This window comes from Hyperoodon ampullatus (genome assembly GCF_949752795.1).
Source record: "Hyperoodon ampullatus genome assembly, chromosome: X".
Classification (NCBI taxonomy): Eukaryota; Metazoa; Chordata; class Mammalia; order Artiodactyla; family Ziphiidae; genus Hyperoodon; species Hyperoodon ampullatus.
In genome coordinates, this window is record NC_136913.1 from 61,826,976 (window position 1) to 61,840,008 (window position 13,033).

General features: G+C 41.4%; 2 protein-coding genes across 3 annotated transcripts in view; both read right to left on the reverse strand.

Annotated features, from left to right (window-relative positions):
• Positions 1-13,033, reverse strand: part of HDAC8 (histone deacetylase 8) — a gene marked incomplete at its 3' end in the record, with an annotated part of 240,672 nt that overhangs the window by 82,804 nt on the left and 144,835 nt on the right. The window lies entirely within an intron of this gene.
• On the reverse strand, positions 4,394-4,666 carry LOC307068950 (eukaryotic translation initiation factor 1-like; the record flags this gene model as incomplete). Its single annotated transcript, XM_079727084.1, has 1 exon — positions 4,394-4,666. One exon carries the CDS (start codon positions 4,664-4,666, stop codon positions 4,394-4,396), a length of 273 nt encoding a protein of 90 aa, XP_079583210.1.

Below are 13,033 nucleotides of genomic sequence, written 5' to 3' on the forward strand. Positions count from 1 at the left end.
TTGTTTTTCATGTGCGTTCAAATTACTGTCTGACATCACATGCTTCCAGCCTGAAGAACCTCACTTAGTATTTCTTTTAAGAAAGGTATCCAGGCTTCCCTGGTGGCGCAGTGGTTGAGAATCTGCCTGCCAATGCAGGGGACATGGGTTCGAGCCCTGGTCTGGGAAGATCCTACATGCCACAGAGCAACTGGGCCCGTGAGCCACAATTACTGAGCCTGCGCGTCTGGATCCTGTGCTCCGCAACAAGAGAGGGTGCGATAGTGAGAGGCCTGTGCACCGCGATGAAGAGTGGCCCCCGCTTGCCACAACTAGAGAAAGCCCTTGCACAGAAACAAAGACCCAACACAGCCAAAAAAATAAAAATATACATAAAAAAAGGTATCCTATTCCCGTCTTACCCCTAGGTTCTTCATGACCTTATTTTTTTCCCCTTAGATTCCATATATATGTGTTAGCATATGGTATTTGTTTTTCTCTTTCTGACTTACTTCACTCTGTGTGACAGACCCTAGGTCCATCCACCTCACTAGAGAATGGACTTGAGGATATGGGGAGGGGGAAGGGTAAGCTGTGACAAAGTGAGAGAGTGGCATGGACATATATACACCACCAAACGTAAAATAGATAGCTAGTGGGAAGCAGCCGCATGGCACAGGGAGATCAGCTCGGTGCTTTGTGACCACCTAGAGGGGTGGGATGGGGAGGGTGGGAGGGAGGGAGATGCAAGAGGGAAGAGATATGGGAACATATGTATATGTATAACTGATTCACTTTGTTATAAAGCAGAAAGTAACACACCATTGTAAAGCAATTATACTCCAATAAAGATGTTAAAAAAATAATAATATACTAAGTCAAAAAAAAAAAAAAGAAAGGTATCGTAGCAATGAATTCTCTGGTTTTTTTTTTCATCTAGGAATGTCTTTAATTCACCTTCAGTTTTGCTAGATATATGATTCTTGGTGTTTTTTTTTTTTTTAAACTGTCAGTAGTTTGACTATATCATCCTTCTTGACTCCATTGCTTCTGATGGGAAGTCAGCTGTTAATCTTATGGGGGTTCCCCTGTATGTGATGTGTTTTTTTTCTCTTCCTGCTTTCAAGATTTTCTTTTTGTTTTTCAACATTTTACTATGATGATACTGGGTATGATCTCTTTGGTTTTACTTAGAATTAATTGAGTTTCTTGGGCGTGTGAAGTTTTTTTTTTTATCAAATTTGAGAAATCTTGGAATTCCCTGGTGGTCCAGTGGTTAGGACTCTGTGGTTTCACTGCTGGGGCCCAGGTTTGATCCTTGGTCAGGGAACTAAGATCCTGTGAGCTGTGCAGGCAGTGTGGCCAAAAAAAGGAAAAAAAAAAGGAGAAAATAAGAAATTTGAAGTTTTCAGCAATTTTTTTGAATATTTTTTCTGTCCTTTTAATGCTCTCCTCTCTTTTTAGTACTCCAATTATGCATATATTGATGCACTTATTTATATCCCACATTTCGCTGAGGCTCTGTTCATCTTCAGTTTTTCTCTCTGTTCTTCAGATTGCATAATATCTATTGTTATATACTCAAGTGGACTGATTCTTTCTTCTGCCAACTCAAATCTACTGTAGAGCCCCCTCTAGCAAATTTTTCATTTGTTACTATACTTTTCAACTCCAGAATATACATTTGGTTCTTTTTTATAATTTCCATTTCTTTCCTTCTTTTTTTAAAAAATAAATTTATTTATTTTATTTTTGGCTGCATTGGTTCTTTGTTACTGTGTGTGGGCTTTCTCTAGCTGCAGTGAGCGGGGGCCACTCTTTGTTGTGGTGTATGAGCTTCTCATTGTGGTGGCTTTTCTTGTTGCGGAACACAGGCTCTGGGTGCACAGGCTTCAGTAGTTGTGGCTCGTGGGTTCTAGAGCACAGGATCAGTAGTTGTGGCGCATGGGCTTAGTTGCTCCGCGGCATGTGGGATCTTCCTGGACCAGGGCTTGAACCCGTGTCCCCTGCATTGGCAGGCAGATTCTTAACCACTGTGCCACCAGGGAAGCCCTAATTTCCATTTCTTTATTGATAATTTATATTTATTGAGACATTGCCATCACACATTCCTTTACTTCTTTTAAGCATAGCTACCTTTAGTTCTTTGAGCATACTTATAACAATTGTTTTGAAATCTCTGTCTGCTACATCCTCCACTTGAGCCTCTTTAAAGAGAGTATTTTTATTTCTTTTCTTTTCTTTTTTTTTCCTTCTTTGTATGGGTCATATTTTCCTGTTTAATGGAGGAGGGGCAGGAAAAAATTACTTTTATCATAATTTTTTTGTTGAAATCTGGACATTGTAGACAATATATGGTAGGAACTATGGGATACTGATTCCCCACCCCACCCCAGGCTGGTGGCTTTTAATTTCTTGGTTATTTGTTTGATAACTTGAATGAACATTGTAAAGTTTATCCTCCCTATAGTGTAAAGCTAGATGTCCCTGCTCTAATTTTTTCCCCTTGTTTTAAATTTCTTTGCTTGACTACCTAGGGGTTACTCCTGGGTTGGCACAAGCCATTTATTGTCAAGGTTGTGCTTAAGCCTCCCAAGTCAGTTAGATTTTTAACCTTTATCGTTGGATATCTTTGTGGTTTGGAGGCTACTATCACAGTTCAGGGTTTATATTGGGTTGGCCAAAAAGTTTTGCCCAGGTTAGAGTGGGAGCTGGGTGGAGGAAAAGAGATCTGGTTTTCTTGACCATGCCTGCTTGGACTTGAGCTTCTGCAACATGGAGCTGGGAGAGATGAAAAATTCTAGCAGCCTGCCCTTCCCTTGGTGAAATCATAACCCCAGACTGGGTACTGCAGGGGGAAGGAACCTTCATCCTCTTGGCTGCATCTGCCCAGAGTAGTGAGTTTGGGGTAGAGATTCTGCAAAGCAGAGGTGGGGTGGGGGGAGTTGTGATAAGGGAGTGAGTCATGGCTCAAATGCCATACATAGACTCTTGCTATTCTTGGCTTTGGTGATCTTCTCTACTTTGTTTTATATTTTAATAATTTTTGCTTTTGTGTCTATTATTTCCTTCCTTCTGCTTTCTTTGGATTTATTCTATTGTTTATTATCTAACTTCTTAAGTTGAATGCTTAGCTCATTAACTTTCAGCCTTTCTTCCTTTTTTTTGGCTGCACTGAACGGCTTGTGGGATCTCAGTTCCCCGACCAGGGATCGAACCTCGGCCATGGCAGTGAAAGCCTGGCCACCAGAGAACTCCTTCTTTCTTTTTAATATACTCTCCTAAGGCTATAAACAGCCCTGTAACCACCACTCTAGGTGCAACATACAAGCTCATTTCTAAATATTTTCTAATTTCCATTAAGATTTCTTCTTTGACCCAAAGAGTTATTTTAAAGTGTTTTTAAATTTCCAAAACTGTATTTTAGGAAAAAGACTATATATTTGGATTTATTTATATTGTCTTATTTTATTCCATGAGTTCCATTTTTGCTGTGTTTTTTCCTCTTTTGAATCAATTGATTTTTTCTTGTTCCACTTTTCTACTTCTATTACTTTGGAAGATATTCATTCTTTTTCTCTTCTTTTAGTGGCTATCTTTGAAATTCTAACATGCTTACTTAATTCAATAAAACCTAGAGTTAATTAACATATGTACCCTCTTCTTGAAGGGACCCCTAGAATGTTTTGACTCTAATCCTCAACAACATGAGTTGCTATTGTGAAGCCTTTAAATTCTGTGTTTTTTGTCTTCTTTTAATCCCACAAATTATAAATTACTAATATTACCCACATGTTTAACTTTTGTTTTCTACTTAAAGTTCTTTTGTATATCTCGGAACTTCTTTTTTGGATAATTTTCCTTATTCAGTGACAAATGTTGGTGGTAAATGCTTTAAAATTTTTTTGTATTAAAATGCCTTTATGTGGGCTTCCCTGGTGGCGCAGTGGTTGAGAGCCCGCCTGCCGATGCAGGAGACACGGGTTCGTGCCCCGGTCTGGGAGGATCCCACATGCCGTGGAGCGGCTGGGCCCGTGAGCCATGGCCGCTGAGCCTGCGCGTCCGGAGCCTGTGCTCCGCAACGGGAGAGGCCACAACAGTGAGAGGCCCGCGTACCGCAAAAAAAAAAAAAAAAAAATGCCTTTATGTTGCCTTTATTCTCTGAAGACAGTTTCACAGTATATATAATTTTTTGGGCTCTTTTCAGTTTATTGCATGAAGGAGTTACACTAGTCCAAGTTAAAAGCAGACCCCAAATTGTTACATTATACAAGCTGTGAGGTTTTTAAACTTGTGACAAGGGACAGAAGGAAAATTCTGCTCATTGCAAGGAAATCCTCACATAAGCTTCAGTGAGCCAGAAGCATTTCAAACCCATGAACCTTCAGCTGATTGTCCTTAGCCAGTCCAATCTCTAGTGTTGGTCACCCTGTAGCTGAATTACTTCTCCATATTCTGGATGCTCAAGTACAAAACCATTGCAGGCAAATTTCTTCTTAAACGCCTTCACTAGTTTCTTTTTATCGTAATCATCAGGGATCCCTTGGACAGTAGTAAGGGCCTTCCTGCCATTTCTCTGTTGAATTCTTATATGGATATAATCCTCAGTGCCAGCAGGAAGCAGATCATCACCCTTACTTGCATCAGCAAAGGGGTCGAAAGAGTGGAGGTTCTGGATAGCGGACATACGATACGATTCCTTTTCCTCGGTGGAAATGGCCTGCAGAAGGTGGCGGCTGGAGAAGGCGGGTGGGGGGGACAGAGCATCAGGAAGTGAGGGGGCTCGAGGGGGAGGCTGCTGAGTCCTCAGTGGCGGCTCAGTGAGTGGTCCACATTATATATAATTTTAAGATGAAAATTATTTTCTCTAAGCACTTTGAACATTATATTCTAATATGGCTTCCAATGTTGCTGTTGAGAAGTCACCTATTGGTCTAATTGTTGTTCTTTTGTATGTGATCAGTCTTTTCCTTCTAGCTTGTTTTAAGATCCTATCTTTGTCTCTGGTGTTCTGCAGTTAACTGTGATGCATGTAGATATTAATTTCTTTTTATTTATCTTGCCTGGAATTTCTTAGTTTTCCTGAACCTGCAGATTTTTGTTTTTTCAAAATTCTGGAAAATTTCCAGCTATGATTTATCTGAATGGTTCTCCCCCTTTTCTATTATTTCTTTGTAAAATTCTAAAGAGATTAATATTGGGCTTTTTTGCTTTATCCTCCATATCTCTTAAGCACTCATATTTTCCATCTCTTTGTACCTCTTTTTTGAATTTTGTGTTTTTCAGATGTATTTTCCCGTTTCCTAATTTCTCTTCAACTGATGCATAAAACTTCATCAAGGTTTTTAATAACAATTATTATATTTTTCACTTCTAGGTATTCTATTTAGTTCTTTTTCAAACCTAGCAGGTCATTTTTTTTTAACATCTTTATTGGAGTGTAATTGCTTTACAATGGTGTGTTAGTTTCTGCTTTATAACAAAGTGAATCAGTTATACATATACATATGTTCCCATAGCTCTTCCCTCTTGTGTCTCCCTCCCTCCCACCCTCCCTATCCCACCCCTCTAGGTGGTCACAAAGCACCGAGCTGATCTCCCTGGGCTATGCGGTAGCAGGTCATTTTTGATAGTCTCTTGCTCTTTGCTCTTTACTTTTTTATTTCCTTAAATGTATTTAACATATCTATTTAATATCCTATATATGATAATGTAAATATCTAAAATCTTTGTGGGTCTAGTTATGTTTTACTTTTTTTTCTTTCCCTGTTGACTGCTTCCTCCTGGAAGTTGTTTTTCTTGTGTAAATTGTGACTTTCGATTGTGAAGGACTTTGTTAGAACTCTCTGTGGGATTTCCATGTGGCCCGAGAGTAACAGTGTTCTCCCATGAATGCTTTCAATTTGATTTTCCCTGGTATTTGAGGCATCACAAACCTAGGTCCACTTTAAATTAAAAATCGTGGCCTGTGGTTTTCTGTGCCATTCACATAATATATATTCAGTCTCCAGACCAGGTGTCATAAAATCTCAGGGAGGTATTTTAAAAAAAAATTCTACTCAAAGTTAAAACTTAGACAAAAACTTTTCCTTACTGTCTGTCCCTTCCCCCCAGCTGCAGGCCTCTGTTGTCCAATACTGTAACCACTTAGCCACATGTGGCTATTAAATGTAAATTAGTGAAAGTAAAATAAAATAAAATAAAATGAAAAATGTAGTTCCTCCATCTCACTAGCCACATTTCAAGTGCTCAATAACCACATGTGGCTAGTGGGTACCGTATTGGTCAGTGCAGATATAGAACATTTCCATCATTATGAAAGTTTTATTGGATAGTGCTGCTCTAGAACATTTGAATCTACACATGTCTCCAGGGTGTGTGGTGTCTTCAGAACTAGGTTACACCTTTGAACAAACCCTTGTCAATCTGTGTCTTAGTCTGTATGCTTGCTCCCTGAAGATGTCCAAGGCCTAATACCCAGAATCTGTGAATATGGTAACTTGCATGGCAAAAGGGACTTTGCAGACATGATTAACGATCTTGAGATGGGGAGATTATCCTGGATTATATGGGTGAACTCAATGTAATTACTAGGATCTTCATAAGGGAAATAGGAAAGCAGGAAATACACAGTCAGAGAGGTGATGTGGTGACAGAAGCAGAGGTTGGAGTGATGTACTTTGAAGATGGAGGAAAGAACCATGAACCAAGGCATGAAGGAGACCTCTAGAAGCTGGAAAAGACAACGAAACAGATTCTTCCCTAGAACCTCCAGAAGGAATATAGTCCTGTGACCCATTTTAGACTTTTTTTTTTTTTTGGTGGTACGCAGACCTCTCACTGCTGTGGCGTCTCCTGTTGTGGAGCACAGGCTCCCGACACGCAGGCTCAGCGGCCATGGCTCACGGGCCTAGCCGCTCCACGGCATGTGGGGTCTTCCCGGACCAGGGCACAAACCCGTGTCCCCTGCATCGGTAGGCGGACTCTCAACCACTGCGCCACCAGGGAAGCCCCATTTTAGACTTTTAACCTCCAGAACTGTATGAGAATAAATTTGTGCTGTTTTAAGCCACTAAGTTCGTGGTAATTTGCTACAGTAGCAATAAGTTATACAAACTATGAAAGGGGCCAGTTAAGAAAGGCTTTATTTTAATATACCAGAAATGTGTGGCTGCCAAATGGCATTAAGTTATTCTTATATCTACTCATTTCCCCTTCCTATATTTCTATTTGGCCGTGAGGGTACAAGGCCCATGCAAACAGAAATTTTAGAAGGGAGACTGATGCAGGAACTTATACTCTCTTCATTTATTCAACAAATATAAATATATACTGAGTGTTTATCATGCTCCAAGCACTGTTTTAGGTGCTTGACATGTATTAGTGAATAAAAGAAAAAAATCTCTGCCCTCAAGAAGCTTACATTCTAGAGGAGAGACAGAGTTGATAAACAATAAACATAATACATAAGTAAATTACACTGTATGTTAGCAGATGATTAGTGCTATTGGTGAAAAAAAGTGTGAGTGGTCAGGGAGGGGGGATGGGCAACTATAGTATTAAATATGGTGGTCAGGGTAAGTCTCATTGAAAAAGTTGCAACTGAGCAAAGACTTGAAGGAGTTAGTCAAGTGAACATCCACAGTAAAGCATTCTAAGCAGAGGAAACATCCAGTGCAAAATATTGAAGTGGGAGTGTGCCTTGTGCCTGATACCTTCTAAGAACAGCAAGTAGGACAGTGTGGTGGAGGACAGAGCGGTAGGAATGAGGTCAGAGAGGTGATAGAGGGCAGATCATGCTGGGTCTTGTAGGCTACTGCAAGGACATAAGCTTCATACTGAGGAGGACCCCTGATTTTTAGGGTAGACAAGTGTACAATTAGCATAACACTCAGAATACACAGGAAGAGATATAGCGCTTGGAGAATGGATGAATTTTTAGATGCTGTGAGTGGCGAGCTTTCTTCTGAGCACCACACTTCTGTACCCATTTGCTTCCTGGACTTTTCTACTTGTATGTTGATTGGTGACTCAAACTCAAATTGCTCCAAATAAACTCCTGATCTTCCATCTTAAACCCTTTCCTCCTCTTCTGTTCTCTATCCCACTTAATGGTAACCTGTTAGAAATCTTGGAGTCATCTCCTGATTCTGCTTTTTCCCACTCCACTATGTCCAATCAGACTCCCAACCCTGTCAGTCTTAGTGTAGATATGTCCTCTTCTCTGTTCCCTCTGCCTTCACCTTGGTTGAAGCCTTCATCTCTCATGGGACCTCTGTAGTCACCTCCATGGTTCTATAACCTGTGTACCAACTGTAGCTGCCACAGTTCCAAAATTGATCATGCCACTCTCTCTCTCTCTTTTTTTTTTTTTTGTGGTACATGGGCCTCTCACTGTTGTGGCCTCTCCCGTTGCGGAGCACAGGCTCCAGACACGCAGGCTCAGCGGCCATGGCTCACGGGCCCAGCCGCTCCACAGCATGTGGGATCTTACCGGACCGGGGCACGAACCCATGTCCCCTGCATTGGCAGGCGGACTCTCAACCACTGCGCCACCAGGGAAGCCCGCCACTCCCTCTTTTAAAGATCTCTCCTGAGGACTTCCCTGGTGGTGTAGTGGTTAAGAATCTGCCTGCCAATGCAGGGGACATGGGATTAAGCCCTAGTCCGGGAAGATCCCACATGCTGCAGAGCAACTAAGCCCATGTGCCACAACTACTGAGCCTGCGCTCTAGAGCCCACGAGCCACAACTACAGAAGCCCGTGTGCTTAGAGCCTGTGCTCTGAAACAAGAGGAGCCACCACAATGAGAAGCCCGTGCATCACAATGAAGAGTAGCCCCCACTCACTGCAACTAGAGAAAGCCTGCATGCAGCAACGAAGACCCAACACAGCCAAAAAATAAATTAAAAAAAAAAAGATCTCTCCTGGCTCCTACTGCTTGTAGAATCTTGTCCCAATCTCTCCTTCTATTCTCATTTTCCAATATGCTTTTCTATGTGTCCCATACTCCAGCCATACTGAACCTCTCACTATAATCCCAGCATATTCCTCCCTATCACAAGTATATATATACCTGAAAAAGCAGTACCTGCTAGTTATTATGATTATCAAATAACAACAGATTCTTTCTTCCAGGAATGCCCTTACTCTCTCTCTTCACCTGCAAAAATACTTATATACCTTTCTACTCAATTCAAATGCCACCTCCTCTGTGAAGCTTTTCTTGTTTCCCTCAGTAGGGTTTGTTGCTACTTCCTGTGTGTAGCTCCAGCATTCTGTATCTATAGCCCCTGGGCCACTAATACAACACATTGTGATTATTTGATTACAGATCTGCCTCCCCCAACAGACTGAAAGCTCCTTGAGGGCAGGTACCATCTCTACTGATTTTTTCATGCCTAGTAGCTAGTAGTGTCTGGCCCAAAGGAGGTACTCAATTATTATTTGGTGAAATAAAGAATGAATGACTGAAATGATTCAGGAAAAATCTATGACTTGCTAGTCAAGAAGAAAGAGCAAAAGAGGGGAATTTCATACACAAAGCAGCTGGCCTAATAGCTCAGAGCTGGGAGGGGTAGCCACAAAAAGGCTAAAATGGAAGATGTGGGCTGGGTTATAATGGGAGATGAGAGCAAGCAGGAAGGGTTGGGTGGACCTAACTGGGGAAGTGCTGTGAAGCCACTGCCCAAAGTCTGGATTTTCATTTGAATGAGTAGGGAGTTGCTGGAGAGTTATTAGAGACACGGTTGAAGCGAAGCCATGAAAAATGACCTGCACTGCAAGGCTAGAAGGAGGCAGCAAGGCCAGCCAGAAGGCAGTCACAATAACCCAGAGCAGAACGGGCATGGCAAGTGCAGGCAGGAGATTCAGGGGGCACAGAAAAGGAGGGGGCTGGATTTGGTGAATGATTGCATTTGGGAGAAGACACATAGGTAGTGAGAATTGCTGAAGATTACGAAAAGCAGAGTAGTGCAGAGAAAGAACACGAGACCAGCAGTTAGGAAATCAGGGTTCAGTTACAGCACAAAAATTATTCCCTATCAACTTAGTCTTCCTGTGCCTTACCTTCCTGAACAGTAAAACAAAGAGGTTCCCCATTCAAATTATCAGCAAATCCAGAATCCTTCAATTCTACTTCAAAAATATCTCTTGAATCACACCATCTTCACTGCCACCACCCTAGTCCAGGCCCCAGCAGTCCTCAGCTGGACCAGTGTATTAGCCTGGACAGTGGTCTCTGCACCCTCTCTTGTCCCCACACTATGTGGTCTCCACACAACAGTCAGCACCATCTTCTAAAAATGTCAATTCGCTTACGTTACTCCTTTGCTTAAAAACTCTTTGACCCCCACTACAATTAGAGTCAGATTACACTCCTTACCTCAGCCTACAAGTCTCCTACATAGCATGGCTCCTGCCTGCCTCTCTAACCTCATCCCACCCCCGTCACCTCACTCAATACACCCCAGTCGCACAATCTTTCTGCTTTTTCTTGAGCATATCCAGCTCTTTCCTACCTTTTCACGTGCTATCCCCTGGAATGCAGTTTTGTCTGGCTGGGTTCTTCATGGCTTTGGTACTTCAGACCCAGATTTGATCCCCTCAGAGAGTTCAGTCCTGATCTCGGTTTCGTCTGTTTATTTCCTTAGCACTTATCACAATCTGTAATTATTTTATTATTTGTTTACTGCTGATCTCCCAGGAGATTACAAGTTCTGAAAGGTAGGGCCTCTCTGTCTACTTCACTGTGCATTTGTGAGTGAGTGAATGAGCGAATGAATGAATGAAAGGGGTGATGGAAGCAGAGTTCACCAAAAATGGAGTTGTGAAGAAAAATGGAGGAAAAGATTTTGAAAAGAGTTCCATAGAATCTTGAGGATAGCATAACTAGTTTCACCCAGCTCGTAGTATAAACTATTAAAAGGAATCGAGACAGGAGACAGAGGGCTCAGGCAAAAAATCATGGAGAATCACAGAAGCTGCAGCTAATGGAACTCAATTCAAATTACCAGAAATTTGTTGAGTACTTACTATGTGCCAGACTCTACGCTGGGCCTCACTGTGAGGCATATAAAGATGAGTGAGTGGACACTTCAAGTGTTTATATTCAGGAGGCCAGAAATAGGAGAGAAGGAAGTGCAAGTGATGATAAAAGGCAGAATTTAATCAAAGGGCACTGGGGCTCAGAAGAAGGGGCTCAGGGAAGGCTTCAGAGAAAGTTACTCTGACGCTGAAGTCAACAAGTTCCAGTCTACAATGAAATACGAGCAGATGCTTCTCTCTGCTCTTCCCCACAAAATACTTCTGAAAAGTAGGATGGAAAGCAAAATATTTTTCAAGATGACTTTTGAGGCACTGTGTTAGTGGGGAAACAACTATGTGAGGAGTTTTGGCCCTACCACTCACTATTTGGGAGACCTTGGACAATTTGCTTATTTCTTTTTCCTAACTATTATTGAGGGCCTGTGCTAGGCACTTTCATATATACTATTTTATTGAATCATTTATCTTTTCTAAGCTTCAGGTTTCTCCATTCCCTTTGAACTTTAGCAGACTAGATTTCTGGTTCCCAAACAGTTGGTGCTGGGTACAGACCTGCAGGTATTCCTCTTTGCCTTCAGGTAGCACCCACACTTTTGCACTAAAGCAACAGACTGGCTTTTGGTAGTATCCTAAAGGCACTAGAGTGCGCTTTGGCTATTTGGCAGATGGGGAAAAAGATGAAAAGGTTTAAGAAGTGAAGCATAAGTTTCTTTGTGGCACTGTTGGATGAGCACATTTCGAAGTGGTAAACAATGGGGCCTGCCTGCCATGGTAACCCGTTGTATATTGGGAAACGGAGATATTAAGGTGTCAAGAAATGACCACCCTAAAATGTTACTAATGTTAAGGTAAACTGTAATGTCAGAAATTGTAACATGATTGTCTCCAGGTAATGCTGTAAAGACAGGTACTTAGATGACTGGCAAAGTAAGATGGGTGAACAAGAGAAAATCTGTCAGTGCATCTCCAGGAATGACCATGGAGAGGACTGTCTATTTTCAGACAATGGCATCTTTGCTTCTGTAGACAGAACTATTCCTAGTATGGAGAAGGGCAATTTCTCAGGTACCTAGGCTTGATTAAAAGAAGAACAAAACTCTGGAGACTATCCAATTCCTTTTGTTCTAATTAGGTGTTTGCTGAGCAGCTTTATGGTGTATAACTGGTTTCTTGACTGGGACGACCCACCAGCCAGGAGGGCCTTTATGCTGTTGATGAAAGTCTTGTCTTGCCTAATATACTGCTCATTATAAATGACCACCTTGAGGTCTGCTTTATAAATCAGTCTCTGTGGCTTTGGCAGCATGATTCATTCCCCAGAGACTTAATCATCACGTGACTGAAAATGGGAGAGAAATGTGAGGTGGAAAAACTACAGAGCAGACCGGCTGGAGTATCCTCAAGTGCTCCTCTCCTATGAGGTCTGGCCTGAAGCAGCCAGTGGTTTTACCTATTAAATTACAGCAATAATCATCTCTTACACTTGTTCAGTGCTTTTAGCTTTCAAAGCACTTTCATATATATATATATATATATATATATATATATATATATATATATAAAATCTAATTTTATTATTTCATCTATACCTTCTTTAGCTCATACTGTTTGCAAAAATACATTTGTAGAGCAGTGGCAAAGACACCAAAAGAAGCAGTAATATTGTCAACACCTTGAAAAAGAATCTGTCTATGATGGAACCTTGGCAAAATAAATCAAACTAAAGAAATAAGTGTAGTCAGAGTCTAGGCTGCAGTAAGGTGACCCGGGAATTTGCAGATAGGCTCAGAATGATTCTTAGAGTGAAATAACACAAAGACATGGTTGTAGATGTGTTGCTGATGGAGACTTGGGAAATATCCAAGTGTAATCAAGGTGATCAGGGCATATCTGCAAGACTGGAATGTACTCGAAGAAAGCCGCAATCTAATCAGTTTTACTGTAAACTGTCTGAAGAATAATGTGCTACAGAAAGGTGGTGTACGAGTTATTTGAAAAAGAGGGATTA